The sequence below is a fragment of the Neomonachus schauinslandi genome, chromosome 7 (assembly GCF_002201575.2).
Source record: "Neomonachus schauinslandi chromosome 7, ASM220157v2, whole genome shotgun sequence".
Taxonomy (NCBI): Eukaryota; Metazoa; Chordata; class Mammalia; order Carnivora; family Phocidae; genus Neomonachus; species Neomonachus schauinslandi.
The window spans coordinates 125,796,880-125,811,520 of record NC_058409.1 but is presented as its reverse complement, the minus strand read 5'-3'; the positions used below and the strand labels follow the sequence as shown (position 1 = coordinate 125,811,520).

The 14,641-nt window shown below is 42.3% G+C and overlaps 1 protein-coding gene across 1 annotated transcript in view; it reads right to left on the bottom strand.

Annotated features, from left to right (window-relative positions):
* GOLPH3 (golgi phosphoprotein 3) overlaps positions 1-14,427 on the bottom strand; it is a 60,830-nt gene extending 46,403 nt beyond the window's left edge. The window contains exon 1 of the mRNA XM_021695952.2: positions 13,907-14,427. Coding sequence (XP_021551627.1) covers positions 13,907-14,131 — 225 coding nt within the window. The 5' untranslated portion in view covers positions 14,132-14,427. The remainder of the gene's footprint in view (positions 1-13,906) is intronic.
* Between the last annotated feature and the right edge of the window lie 214 nt (positions 14,428-14,641).

Sequence of the window (14,641 nt, the reverse complement as noted above, 5' to 3'; positions counted from 1 at the left end):
TCCCAGGGTCCTGGGATCAAGCCCCGCATCAGGCTCCCTGCTCTGCGGGAAGTCTGCTTCTCCCTCTCCCACTCCCCCTACTTGTGTTTCCTCTCTCACTGTCTCTCTCTCTCTGTCAAATAAATAAATAAAATCTTAAAAAAAAAAAAAGAAGAACCTACAGCTTTCCTTTTACTCTTTCAGGACTATCAGTCACAATTAAGACCATGGAGACTGTAGAATGAAACCACTTTAATGTTTCTAGCCCAGCAGTCAGGACACTGCCCAAATCATAAAAGATCCTCAACTATTTGAGAACAAGAGACGGATGATGGATAGACAGATCACTTATAAAGTTCAAACTTATACGCAATAATTTCTAAACACATCCAACATTTTATGAAAATCACTCCAATGTATGTTAAACAATTTTCTATTTTTTTTTCAGTACATGCCCTCTTTAATACCCATCACCAGGTTAACCCATCCCCCCCACCCCCAGAACCCCTTAGTTTATTTCTCAGAGTCCATAGTCTCTCATGGTTCGTCTCCCCATCCGATTTCCCACCTTCATTTTTCCCTTCCTACTATCTTTTTTTTTTAACATATAATGTATTATTTGTTTCAGAGGTACAGCTCTGTGATTCGACAGTCTTACACAATTCACAGCGCTCACCATAGCACATACCCTCCCCAATGTCTATCACCCAGCCACCCCATCCCTTCCACCCCCACCACTCCAGCAACCCTAAAACAATTTTGTAATTTAAAATTTCATAGATGCATGGGACACCTGGCTGAGATACCTCCTTAAAAGATTATTTGTGACAATCAAATGAAAGGTAATCCCAAAACCAATTTCCAGTTAGCTTCAAACTACTTTGTAAATAGAATTCTGTTGCAAGCCCCAGCTCCCCCTCCTCTCCTAGAATGGAATGCCCATCCTTCTGTAAGTAGTAATAATGCCCTGCTCAACTCCCCTCTGCTCCTGACACTCTCCTGGACAGCCTCAGCCTAATTCGCTACTTCCTCTGAATTAAAAAAATGTACTGTCTCCCCTACCCAAGTGGCACTTTGGATGGTGCTACTTTACGCTCTACTTTAATTCCCACATGTCTTTTTTTTTTTTTAATTTATTTATTAGAGAGAGAGCACAAGAGGGGGCAGCGTTAGAGGGAGAAGCAGACTCCCCGCCGAGCAGGGAGCCCGATGCGGGACTCGATCGCGGAACTCCGGGATCATGACCTGAGCCGAAGGCAGTCGCTTATCCAACTGAGCCACCCAGGCGCCCTAATTCCCACATGTCTTATTTCTAGGGGACTAGACTATAAACTTGTGAAGGCTAAGACTTCTCTTGTAACTTTATTCCCAGACTCATTAACAAAAAGTCTTGCAAAAGTACAATTTTGTAATTTAGTGCAACTTTGGAAATTGCTGTTCCCACATCTCCCCACTCTCAACCCCCTCAGGGAAGGGGCCTTGGTAGCCAAACAACCTACAGTGAGGGAAAAATGAAAAATAAATTAAAATACAGGAAGGAAATAGGAAAATATTTTTCAATGAAATAAGATATAAAAGAAAGGACTGTAGAAAGGATTGCGGGCCAATGCCTTCTCCAGAGAACCCAGCCCTACCATCCTAAGAGAAGATCCTGGCCTTGAAGTCGGCTAGCAGGTACCAGAACCCCTTGGAGGGGTGGGAGGACATTAAAAACAGGCGGAAGGACCATAGAAAGGGGGGAAGAAATGGTGATCACAGGGGTTAGAAGAGGAATGTTCTACTAAGCCCAGTAGATACAGTACAAGAGGGTCAAGAAACAATAAAAATAGGAAAATATTAAATACTTATAAATACCACTATAAATTTTTTTTTTTAAGATTTTATTTATTTATTTGACAGAGAGAGACATAGCGAGAGCAGGAACACAAGCAGGGGGAGTGGGAGAGGGAGAAGCAGGCTTCCCGCGGCGCAGGGAGCCCGACACGGGGCTCGATCCCAGGACCCCGGGATCATGACCCGAGCCGAAGGCAGACGCTTAACGACTGAGCCACCCAGGCGCCCCTATATCACTATAAATTTTAAGTCACTTCTGGAGGCTAGATAATTACCCACTTGCATTTGCTCAGTACTTCACAGTTTTCAAAGCACTTACACATAAGCCAATTCACTGGATCCCTATAATCTAGAGGTTATGGGATAGCCCACAAATGTAGGCCTATTTTGCCCAGGGGAAAACTGAGGGTCTAAGAATTCAAATCATTTATCCTAGTTTTTCTAACTAGTCAAGGGCAAGGCAGGGAGTCAAGAACACGGCAGTCTTTGGCTGCTGATCTAAGGCATCCCCACTATGTCCATACTGCACTTCTCATGTACTTCCATTAAAGGCAACAATCTATTTTATGGAAATCATTTGCACGTATGTCTTCTACATAGACTGATTGCTCCTTGAAGGTAAGAAATTTTTCTTTCAAACCCCACCACCAAGAAAAGACTGACATACAGAACATGTTCAATAACTGGATTAAACTGAACATATGGACACTAAACCTGCTTCCATTTTATGTACTACAGATCCAAAAATTAAAGGACAAGCTCAATTCAGTGAACAAATTGAAATTTAAGTTCAATTCTTTTTTTTCTTAAAGTATAATTCTTAAATGTTATTCTGAGCTTACTTTGTTAATATAGCATAAAAATTTAACAGCTGTGTTTGGGAAACTGAAACTAGAAAATGAAATCAGAGTAAAAATAACCATTAGGAATTTATAAGCAGTCCTTTAGTTTCCAGCCCCTCCTACAGGGTACGGGGGGGGTGGTGGGGCATAGAAGGATGACACACAAAACTTTACCTACACATTATTAACCGACAAGATTAATTTTGATCTTAAAATTTCACTCACAACCTCCTACAACTGTATGCTAAAATTGTTCCTCTACTACTGAACTAGAAGCCAAATTCTTTTACAATAAAAAGTCCTATTGGAATTTTCTAAACCTCAGGTAAGAGCACAAATTTAGTATTTTCAATACTAATTCATTTCAGTGTTTCTCAACTTTTCTCCATTATTGCCCCTAAAGGAGCTTTTTCAGACTTTTTTCCCTAACCACTTTCTCCCCCATGAAATTTTAGTAAAATGGATACACGTCTGTTTATATGACCTATGTATTATCCCCAGAACCAACTTTCACTCCCTTAGGGATCACAATACCCCCATCAAAAATACATGATTTACTTAATAAATACCTATTGAGTAGCAGTATATGCCAGGAGAGATACTCACTACCAAAAAATTCTAGAACAGCAACACAATTTAGTTTTGTAGTTTACTATGAGTTTTGACACACAGAACTAAAATAAAATGGGCCTGAAGACAGAGATCTTCTTTCCAGTGTTTGTACCTAGTCAAGGGTCTGGCTCAGTAATCTTTGATAAATGCATGAACATTGTTAGAATTTTAGATGTAGTAGTTACACAGCTTGTGATGTCATTCAACAAGATGACCAGGCTACAGAAATGTCAGCTTCCTACCTCAAATCTCAAAAACTCAAATCCAACTCACCGCAACCCTGAAACCTGGATTCTTCCGTAGTAAGTTTTCAGGAAGAAAAAAAAGACAGGGGCCCCCAGGGTGGTTCAGTGAGTTCAGTGCCTGACTCTTAAGTTTCGGCTCAGGTGGTGATCTCAGGGTTATGAAATAGGGCCCTGCGCTGGACTCTGTGCTGGGAGTGGAGCCTACTTAGGATTCCCTCTTCCCCGCTCCCTCTGTCCCTCCCCCACTCCCTCTAGTAAAAAAATAAAGTAAAAATTTGTTTAAATAAAAAAAAAAAAAATCCTGGGGCGCCTGGGTGGCTCAGTCGTTAGGCATCTGCATTCAGCTCAGGTCATGATCCCAGAGTCCTGGGATCAAGCTCCGCATTAGGCTCCCTGCTCAGCAGGAAGCCTGCTTTTCCCTCTCCCACTCCCCCTGCTCGTGTTCCTTCTCTCCCTGTGTCTCTCTCTGTCAAATAAATAAATAAAATCTTTAAAAAAATAACAACAACAACAACAACAAAGCAGGGCACTTGGCTGGCTCAGTGGGTGGAGCATTCAACTCTTGATCTCAGGATTGTGAGTTCAAGGCCCACACTGTGTATAGAAATTACTTAAAAATCTTTAAAAAAGCGGGGCACCTGGGTGGCTCAGTCGTTGGGCGGCTGCCTTCGGCTCGGGTCATGATCCCGGGGTCCTGGGATCGAGCCCCGCATCGGGCTCCCTGCTCGGCGGGAAGCCTGCTTCTCCCTCTCCCACTCCCTCTGCTTGTGTTCCCTCTCTCGCTGTGTCTCTCTGTCAAATAAATAAAATCTTTAAAAAAGAAAACAAAGCAAAACCAAAAAATTAAACTAAAACAAACATTCCTATTCAGTAATTTTCAACCTTTTGGTTCACTAAATGCTTTTGAGTATATGATGAAAGCTATGTCCTCTTCCTCCAGAAAAATACACAATTACAGAGTGCTCAGTTTCTAAACTCTCATCTGTTAACTCCAATTTAAGAACTTTTCCACTAATGTCATATGTAAACCAAATAGTTTATTAAGTTTAAAAATAAGTTAACTTTTTAAAATTTAAGTTTTTAAGCTTACAAATGTATCTACCAGAAGCATTCTTTCCAGTAACATAATGTACTTTAATCATGATTGTATTCTTTACAGATCAGAGGCTTACCAAACAAAAAGAGAAGCCGACTACTTTCTATATATACTTGTAATACCTAAATTAAAACCTCAATATTTACTAAATTACATTATAATGCTGAACATGCTACTGTAACAAGCAGCAGTCTTTCAAGCTTCGATTAAAGCAACCTAGGGCGCCTGGGTGGCTCAGTCTTTAAGCATCTGCGTTGAGCCCAGGTCATGGTCCCAGGGTCCTGGGATCGAGCCCCATATCGAGCCCCACATCGGGCTCCCTGCTCAGCGGGAAGCCTGCTTCTCCCTCCTCCATTCCCCCTGCTTGTGTTCCCTCTCTCACTGTGTGCCTCTCTCTGTCAAATAAATAAATAAAATCTTAAAAAAAAAAAAAAAAGAAACCTAAAGCCACAGACATCAATTTCAAAATGAAACCAGACTCCCACCTTTGGCACTTGTCATTATACTTATTAAATGGAAGAAACACAGGACAAGCATAATCTCTTTGTGTTGCTTTAAAAGGAGATTCACGGGTGCCTGGGTGGCTCAGTTGGTTAAGCGACTGCCTTCGGCTCAGGTCATGTTCCTGGAGTCCCGGGATCGAGTCCCACGTCGGGCTCCCTGCTGAGTCTGCTTCTCTCTCTGACCCTCCCCCCTCTCATGCTATCTCATTCTCTCTCTCAAATAAATAAATAAAATCTTAAAAAAAAAAAAAAAAAGGAGATTCACATGAAAATAGAATGACCTAAACAAAGACTATAGCAACTTTGAATGGTATCATTTACTCTGATTAACAGCAGAAAAATTATGCTGACAGAAAGTAGGAAAAGTTTGCATGGATATAGAAGAGGGTTGGGCCAAAAATGTACCATGACATAACAGAAAAAGCCTGATTTAGGTCTTTGAGACTTACACATAAGCTGACACTGTAACAGTTTATTTCTTTAAATATCAGATATGTCAAACTTCAATCAAAATAATTCCAAAGTAAAAAAAAATAATTCCAAAGTATATCAAATACTTTGAAATATCATATATATGATATCATATATCAAATGATCCATACAGGAACCATCAGATGGTTTTAAATTAATATCAAATATTTATTAATTTATAATTAATAAGTTAATAACTAACTATTAATAAGTTATCAAATATTAGGATAGCTTGGAAGATAAGTGAATATGTTGGCCAACTGTGAAAGAACCCCAAAGCACTGAAAATTATTTCAATAGTATAAAATCTTGTTTAAAAGGTACAAATGGGGGGCACCTGGGTAGCTCAGCTGGTTAAGTGGCTGCCTTGGGCTCAGGTCATGATCCCAGGGTCCTGGGATTGAGCTCCACAGCAGGCTCCCTGCTCAGCAGGGAGTCTGCTTCTCCCTCTCCTCTGCCTGCCACTCCCCTTGCTTGTGCTCTCTCTCTCTGTCAAATAAATAAATAAAAACCTTAATAAAAAAAAAGGTACAAATGGTTCAATGAACTCCAAAAACTAATTTTTGAGATCCTGTGTGTCTTATACCGTGTACCTACACTTAAATATGCCTGAAAAAATAAATGAAAATTCAATCTTTGAAAAATATGAAGAGAATATTATTTGTATTAATAAAGGAATCACAAGGGGCGCCTGGGTGGCTCAGTCGTGAAGCGTCTGCCTTCGGCTCAGGTCATGATCCCAGGGTCCTGGGATCGAGCCCCTCATCGGGCTCTCTGCTCAGCAGGAAGCCTGCTTCTCTCTCTCCCACTCCCCCTGCTTGTGTTCCCTCTCTCGCTGTGTGTCTCTCTCTGTCAAATAAATAAAAATCTTTAAAAAAAAAAAATAAAGGAATCACAAAATTCCAAAGCTCAGAAGCCTTTGTTATACTTTAAGTTACTAAAATCTTAGCACATGTTGAAATTCTGAATATCTACAGAATGGATTTCTAGTTAACAAATTAAATACTCAAAGATGGTATGTATCACTGCATGCAAAGAAAGATTTTTAAACAAAATTATACGTCTTGATAAGTACTGTATTTCAAAATAGTGACCTTAAGAACCTTATTCCAAAGCTGCAACATCTCTGTAATCAATCTTTGGAGCCAGTTTAAAAGCCATGCAAAAGTCAGTTCCATCATTTTAGTTACTTAACTATTTTATATTAGTGTGTATTATTCAGCTGAACTACCTACTTATTCTTCAAGATACAGGATGAAATTATTACATTAAGGTTCTTGTCTACAGGCATTAGAAACATTAGTAATAGACTGTGACTATCTTTTAAAAAGGACTTTTTTAACATTTTATTTTTTTAAGTAATCTCCACACCCAATGTGGTACTCGAGCTCACAACCCCAAGATCAAGAGTCGCACACTCCACTGACTAAAAGCCAGCCAGGTGGCCTTTAAAAAAGACTTTAGGGAGCCTGGGTGGCTCAGTCGGTTGAGTGTCTGCCTTACACTTGGGTCATGATCCAGGGGTCCTGGGATCAAATCCCAAATCCCTGGGATCAAATCCCGAATCTGGGCTCCCTGCTCAGGGGGAGCCTGCTTCTCCCTCTCTTGGCTCGTGCTCTCTCTCTCAAATAAATAAAATCTTAAAAAAAAAACTTTCAATGCAAGGATCTTGCAGATTACAAAATTGAAAGGTGCCTGAAGGGGTGCCTGCCTGGCTCAATCAGTAAAGCAGGCAACTCTTGATCTTGGTGTTGTGAATTTGAGCCACGCATTGGGGGCAGGGCTTACTTAAAACAAAGAAAAAAACAAAAACAAAAACAATAAACAGAAAACTAGGGGAAAGGTACATGGTAAACCAGGATGGAAAACACAGCACCAATGGGCTAGGGAGAAAGAAGCTCAAAGAATCATGTCAGAGAACAGTGATCTCAAGGAACCATGTCAGAAAACATTCTGATCCACCCACTGGCACCACTTGATAGGTCTCCAAAAACCCCACAGCCTGTTCCGTTATCAAGATCCAAAGCTCTGGGAGAAAAAATCTGATTGGAAAAGCCTAGGTGTGACTGCACTACAAAAGGAGAGGGGTAAATGCTTCAAAAGGGCAAGCTAGGGCTACACACAATGGCGGAACCCCTATAAAAGGAAGTGAGGAAGGGGTAAGGAGAGAGGGAACACAACATGGTGGAGAATAAAACAATAAATGTCCACAACAGTCCAATCAGAACCATGGGAGAGAATTATTTCTCCATTTTAAAAAACTCTGAGGCTCGGGATGCCTGGGTGGCTCAGTCAGTTAAGCGTCTGCCTTCACCTCAGGACATGATCCCAGGGTCCTGGGATCGAGTCCCACATTGGGCTCCTTGCTCAGCAGGGAGCCTGCTTCTCCCTCTGCCTGCTGCTCCCCCTGCTTGTGCTCTCTCTCTCTTTCTGACAAATAAATAAATAAAATCTTTAAAAAAAAAAAAACAAACTCTGAGGCACAGGGGGCTTAAAGAATGTATGTAAAACAAAAGATACATCTCAGAAAAGGACTATGACACCCCTTTCCACTTCTACTATTCCACAGGAACACTCCAAATTATACCTGGCCACTTAAATAATTAAATCCAACATTAAAGCACTAAGATCTGGGGCGCCTGGGTGGCTCAGTCGTTAAGCGTCTGCCTTCGGCTCAGGTCGTGATCCCAGGGTCCTGGGATCGAGCCCCACATCGGGCTCCCTGCACCACGGGGAAGCCTGCTTCTCCCTCTCCTACTCCCCCTGCTTGTGTTCCCTCTCTCGCTATGTCTCTCTCTGTCAAATAAATAAATAAAATCTTTAAAAAAAAAAAAAAGCACTAAGATCTGCCATCAATGAAAACATTTAAAAGTATCTAACACCCAAATAAACAACAAAAATAGAAACACTCATAAACACAAAGAATAAATTGGTGGTTGCCAGTGGGCAGAGGATGGGGGGGGGCGGGGATGAGCGAAATAGGTGAAGGGGACTAAGAGTTACAAATTTCCAGTTATAAAATAAGTAAGTCAAGGGGCACCTGGGTAGTTCACTTAAGTGTCAGACTCTTGATCTCAGCTCAGGTCTTGATCCCAGGGTCATGAGTTCAAGCCCCATGTTGGGCTCTACACTGGAGTTGAATTCAACTTCCAAATTAGCAAGATTCCTGGAGCCTACTTAAATAAATTAATTAAAATAAAATAAGTCAAGGGGATAGAAAGTACAACATAGGGATTAGTCAATAATATGGTAATAACTTTGTACACTGACAGATGGTAACTAAACTTATCAAGGTGAGCATTTTGAAATGTTTATAATTGTCAAATCACTGTTATATACCTAAAACTAATATGTCAAATATACTTCAATTAAAATTTAATAGGGGTGCCTGGGTGGCTCAGTCAGTTAAGAGTCTGCTTCCTGCTCAGGTCATGATCCCAGGGCCCTGGGATGGAGCCCTCATCAGGCTCCCTGCTCAGCAGGGAGTCCGCTTCTCCCTCTCCTGCTCCCCCTGCTTGTGCTCTCCCTCTCTGTCAAATAAATAAATATTTAAAAAAATAAAATTGTTAATAAATACAATAATGATGTCCTGAAGAAATAAAGAAATAAATAAAATGCAAAAAAAAAAAGTATATGACACCACTTGAGGTAATCCTCCATGAGGCATTCTGAAAACTCTATTGACTCCTGGAGGCATCTATGGAAAAACCAAACAGTCAGGGAAAGGAAAATATCTGGCTCATCGGCTGCCCTCCCCCTTCAAACAGTCAGGGGAAGATTACAGGAATCTTGCTAATTTGGAAGTTGAATTCAAGTTTAAACCTAACGGCCATCCTTGCTGTGGCCTCTGAAGATTTTTTTCAGTATCTATGTCATTGATGCTCCATCCAGACTGAGCACCGGAATCCCCAGAGGGGTCTAAGCATCTGTATTTTAATAAAAGCCACAAAGGAAAATCATTGGTAAAAAGTGTAAAATGTGTACCTAAATTCAAAAGAGAAAAAAAAAAACTCCTCACAATGACTTTAGAGTCACTCCCAATAGGTAATCTGAGGCCAAACCATCTGCTTGTTGGCAAGCTGAGCCTTCTGTTCGGTAAAGAGGACAGGAGGGACACTAGATTCAGGATGTAAATCAACGTCATTTTTTAAATATTGTAGATTATAGATGTGTTAAAGATGGATAATTCAAAGAAAATGAACAAATGACAACCTACATAATACGGATGACTGTCACAATGCAAAAGATGCAAACGGAAGTACAAAAATGAACAAAATTATTCTATGCTGAATTCTAAAGTAAGCCTAGTGGCTACCCTTGAGGTATTAGGCAGTAACTGGAAAGGCAGCAACTGGGGCTTCTGGAAAGTGGTCATGCTCTGTTTCTTGATCTAGGTGCTGTTTAACAGTTGTGTTCAGTTTGTGAAAATTCATCACACCAAATGCACTTTCCTGTACACATTACTGAACAAAAAATACTTTTCAAAAGCCATAATGTCTCAGTTTTTTTCTAAAAGTCAAAGTAAGGGGCGTCTGGGTGGCTCAGTGGGTTAAGCATCTGCCTTAGGCTCAGGTCATGATCCCAGGCTCCCTGCTTCTGTCCCTCCCCCTGCTTGTCCTCCTCTTGCGTGCACTACCCCACCCCCCGCCCCCGAGTAAATAATATGTTTTTTAAAAAAAAGTCCAGGGCGCCTGGGTGGCTCAGTCATTAAGCATCTGCCTTCGGCTCAGGTCATGATCCCAGGGTCCTGGGTTCGAGCCCCACATCGGGCTCCCTGCTCAGCAGGAAGCCTGCTTCTCCCTCTCCTACTCCCCCTGCTTGTGTTCCCTCTCTCTCTGTGGCTCTCTCTGTCAAATAAATAAAATCTTTAAAAAATAAAATAAAATAAAAATAAATAAAAAAGTCCAGGTAAACTAATGATGTAATGTATGGGGATTAACATAAGAATAAAAAAAAAAGTCCAGGTAGAACTAATTTTCACCATTTTACAATTTCTTTACACTTTTTCTCAATTGTTTGGATTCAAATACAGTAGTTCACACACCCATATACAATGTATCATTAATGACCTGCCTAACCTTAAAATTTAGGTTTTAACATCCTAAGAGTACCCAAAGATAACAAAGATGGATGCTAAGCTAAAGCAGTGAATTTATTAAGCTATATATTGTGCCTAAAGCTTGGAACTTAATATCAAACATAAATTAAAATCTAATATTAACAAGCATAAATGCCTAGGCTCTCAGTAAAGAGTAATTCCTGACCTCCTAAAAAGAGTGATACAAGTTGAAGACATGGGGGAGAAATCTCCCAAAACTTATGGAGAAGGTGACAGGTTTGGTTATTCTGTAAAGATGTGGACAGAAGTTATATAGGTTAATCCCTAAAACCTAAATCTAAAGCAATGCCAAATCCCAAGCCCACCCACTTCCACTTCAGCTCCCTGCCTGCAAAAAGGGAAATAGAAAATTTCTCTATGTGACTGTTGAAATCAGCAAGAAAATAGAATTGGCTAGTGTCTGAACCTTAGCCACGATATGGAAAGTACAGTGGCTCCTGACATAAACACAACACATGGTTTCAATTACCTTGCCACCAAAGAAATTTAAATTGTCTACATTTTTTTAAGTACCATTAAGCTTCGGGGCACCTGGGTGGCTCAGAATGGTTAAATGTCTGCCTTCAGCTCAGGTCATGATCTCCAGGGTCCTGGGAATCGAGCCCCGCACTGGGATCCTGACTCAGCGAGGAGTCCGCTTCTCCCTTTCCCTCTGCCTCTCCCCCCTGCTCATGCTCGTTATCTCGGTCTCTCTCTCAAATGAATAAATAAAATCTTAAAAAAAAAAAGTACCATTAAGCTTCAACAAATTCTTTATCTTATGAAAATCAAGCACAGAAACAGAGCAAGTCAATATGCCTTAGCTTAACCTTTTCCAGTAACATACTTGAGGCAAAAGGGGGGCTTTTTCACCATAATTTCTCACTTGAAGTGACTCAAATCCAAAAGCTAATTTTGGTTTTAGTTGGGGTTTTTGTTTCTTGGTTTTGTTAAGTTTTAGTTTTACGCACAGGATGTATCCACACAGAAAACTATCAAAAACTATAAACCAAAACATTCATACAGGAATATAGATGACTTGTTTTCTTCATTTTTTCTGTATTTTCTAAAATGTTACTTTTGTTCCAAAGGAAAAAGATAAAGACTTAAAGAAAAATGTTTATTACCAAGATTCTAAATTGTGAAGCCTAAAACTTTGGCAAGTTGAATACTTCCTAAAATCACATTTCTAGGACACTCTACATCAACAGACCATCCCCAACTTAACAATTTTTCAACTTTATGATTGTACAAGAGTGATACTTCAAGGGCGCCTGGGTGGCTCCGTTGGTTAAGCGACTGCCTTCGGCTCAGGTCATGATCCTGGAGTCCCGGGATCGAGTCCCGCATCGGGCTCCCTGCTGAGCAGGGGGTCTGCTTCTCCCTCTGCCCTCTTCCCTCTCGTGCTCTCTGTCTCTCAAATAAATAAATAAAATCTTTAAAAAAAAAAAAAAAAAGAGTGATACTTCAAATTTTGATCTTTTCCTGGGCTGGTGATATGCATACAATTTGCTAGGCACAGCCTCAGGACCACAAGGGATAACCAATGATAGACTTAGAGCCATTCTGTTTTTCACTTTCAATACAGCATTCAAAAAATTGCATGAACTATTCAACACTTCATTATAAAATAAACGTTGTGATAGAGGATTCTGCCAACTGCAGACTAACGTAAACGTTCTAAGCACGTTTAAGGTAGGCTAAGCTAAGCTATGATGTTTGGTAGGTTAGGGGTATTACATGCATTTTCAACTTAAAATATTCAATTTATGATGGGTTTATCAGAACATAACCCTATCATAAATTGAGGCAGATCTGGGGGTTGTTTTCCCAAAGAACAAAAAGGAATTTCACATACAGTCTGCTTCCATCATAACTCAGTAATTAATAAACACACTGAGCCCCTTTCACACCCAGAGGGACCTCTTTTCAAGTGATCATTATTAAAACCTGCATATGGGAAACCTAAATATTGCAAATATTCTAGACATTTATATCAAAGTAAATTTTAATTCACTAATTACTAAATACTAGGAGGGCACAGTCCATATAAAACTCACCTATATCTAGTAAGTTTTGGTGAAGTAAGACTAAATTGTATTATAAAGATTACATTTTTTGCCCACCTCTGTGAATTGGGAAAACTTTATTAAAAATCAAAACGTAACTTGGATATTTCTGTATTTTCTGTATCTGACTCTCAAAATGTACTGTTTGTAGATTTCATGCTGAGATAAAACAAGCTTCTAGAACTATCTCACCATATGTGATTTATAGAATATCCATCCATTCATCTGGCTGATTGGCTGCAAATCTCTAAGAACAATTTTTGTAAATAAACAGATATGTGATGAAGCAAATATAGGAAAACGTTAATGACAGAACCTAGGAGGAGAATATACAGATGTCCACTTTAGCATTTTTCTTCAACTTTTCTGTGCGAAAATTCTCAAAAGATACCAAGGTGAAAATAATCTTTCGAAATCACAACACGAAGACAGATCTATAGCAACTGTAACCTACCTATGGCTGTGAGGCCTTTCATCAAATCACAAACCCAACATTTTTAGCACCCCCCAAAAAAGTCCTTCCATAAGATGGCAAAATTTTCTGGAGACTAGTGAACCGATAAAATATAAAAGTGATACTAAAAATAATCTCTTACCCAAAGGAAGGCTACCTAGGAAGTCATTTTCCAGGAGGTGACATGAGATTTTTGTTGGACTTTTATCAGATGTAAAACAACTTTTGCCTCCATTATCATTTCACCGAAATTTTTCAAAATCCCAAACAGTACACTTTAAGTTTTGGCTCTTTTTTTTTTTTTTTTTTTTTAATCTCCCAAAAAGCAGATCCGTGGAGCCCTCCCAGGTCCTAAAACCTGCGAAACCCAGAGTTCGGGGCGCTGGTGGTTCCGGGTGTTTCACTCTAACGGGCAGTCTCCAGGTGGGATTGTACCCTGGGGTCTACACGGGTTAAACAGGCGGAAAAAGGAAGACATACAGACCGCCAGGGAGTCAAAATCAAAGGAGTGACTGTGTAAGGAGGAAGGGAAAATCCAAGCAATCGGTGCGGGGAGGATCTGGAAGCACCGGGCCAGCTGGGCGCTCAGCTCAGGAACTCGGAGGGCAGATGCGCAGAGCCGGAGGCCGGGCTCCCGCCTGCGCCCGGGTCCCGCGCCGGCCGCCAAACTCCGGCCGCCCCCGCCCTGCCCGCCGCGCCCGCACCTCTCGGTCCTTGAGGCCCAGCAGGAGCACCTCCTCCATCAGGGTCAGCCTTGTTTCCTTGGAGTCGCCCTTGTCGTCGTCGTCCTGCTCGTCGCGGCGGCTCTGCGCGTCGTCCTCGCTGCTGCCGCCGCCGCCGCCCGCCACCCGCTCCTTGTCCGCGGCGTTGCGGGAGGCCTCGGTGCGCCGCTGCACCAGGCCCGAGCTGCGCTGGGTCAGCGAGGTCATGGCTCCCGCCAAGACGCCGGGCCGAGACGGACGCGGGACCTACCGGGTCTCCCTCCTCCTCCCCCCGCGGCCCCTGACCCGGGCTTCCGTGTTAAATCCCGGCTCCGGGGCGACGTCTGTCGGCAGCTGGGCCGGGAGCAGTCATGGGGAGACGGGTCGGGGCGAAACGGGCGGGCCGGGCGCCGGCGAGGCGGAAGAAGGGCTCTTCCCTCCTGCGGCCGCGAACCCGGAGGCAGCCCGAGCTCCTAGGTAGAGAAGGAGGTGGAGGTGGTGGCGGTGGCGGTGGCGGTGGCGGCGGTGGCGGCGGCCACGGCGGCTGCGCCTTCCCAATATGGCGGCGCTGGCTGACGTCACCGGAGATGTGGCACAGCCGGCTCGGGGCGGGGCGGGCCGGCTCGGGGCGGGGCGGGCCGGGCCGGGCCCGGAGGGCGCCGGAAGCCCCGGGCCGGGACCCGGGGGCGGGAGCGAGGGCGGGGATCCGCTGACTGTGACCCCTTCCCGGGCTCTGGG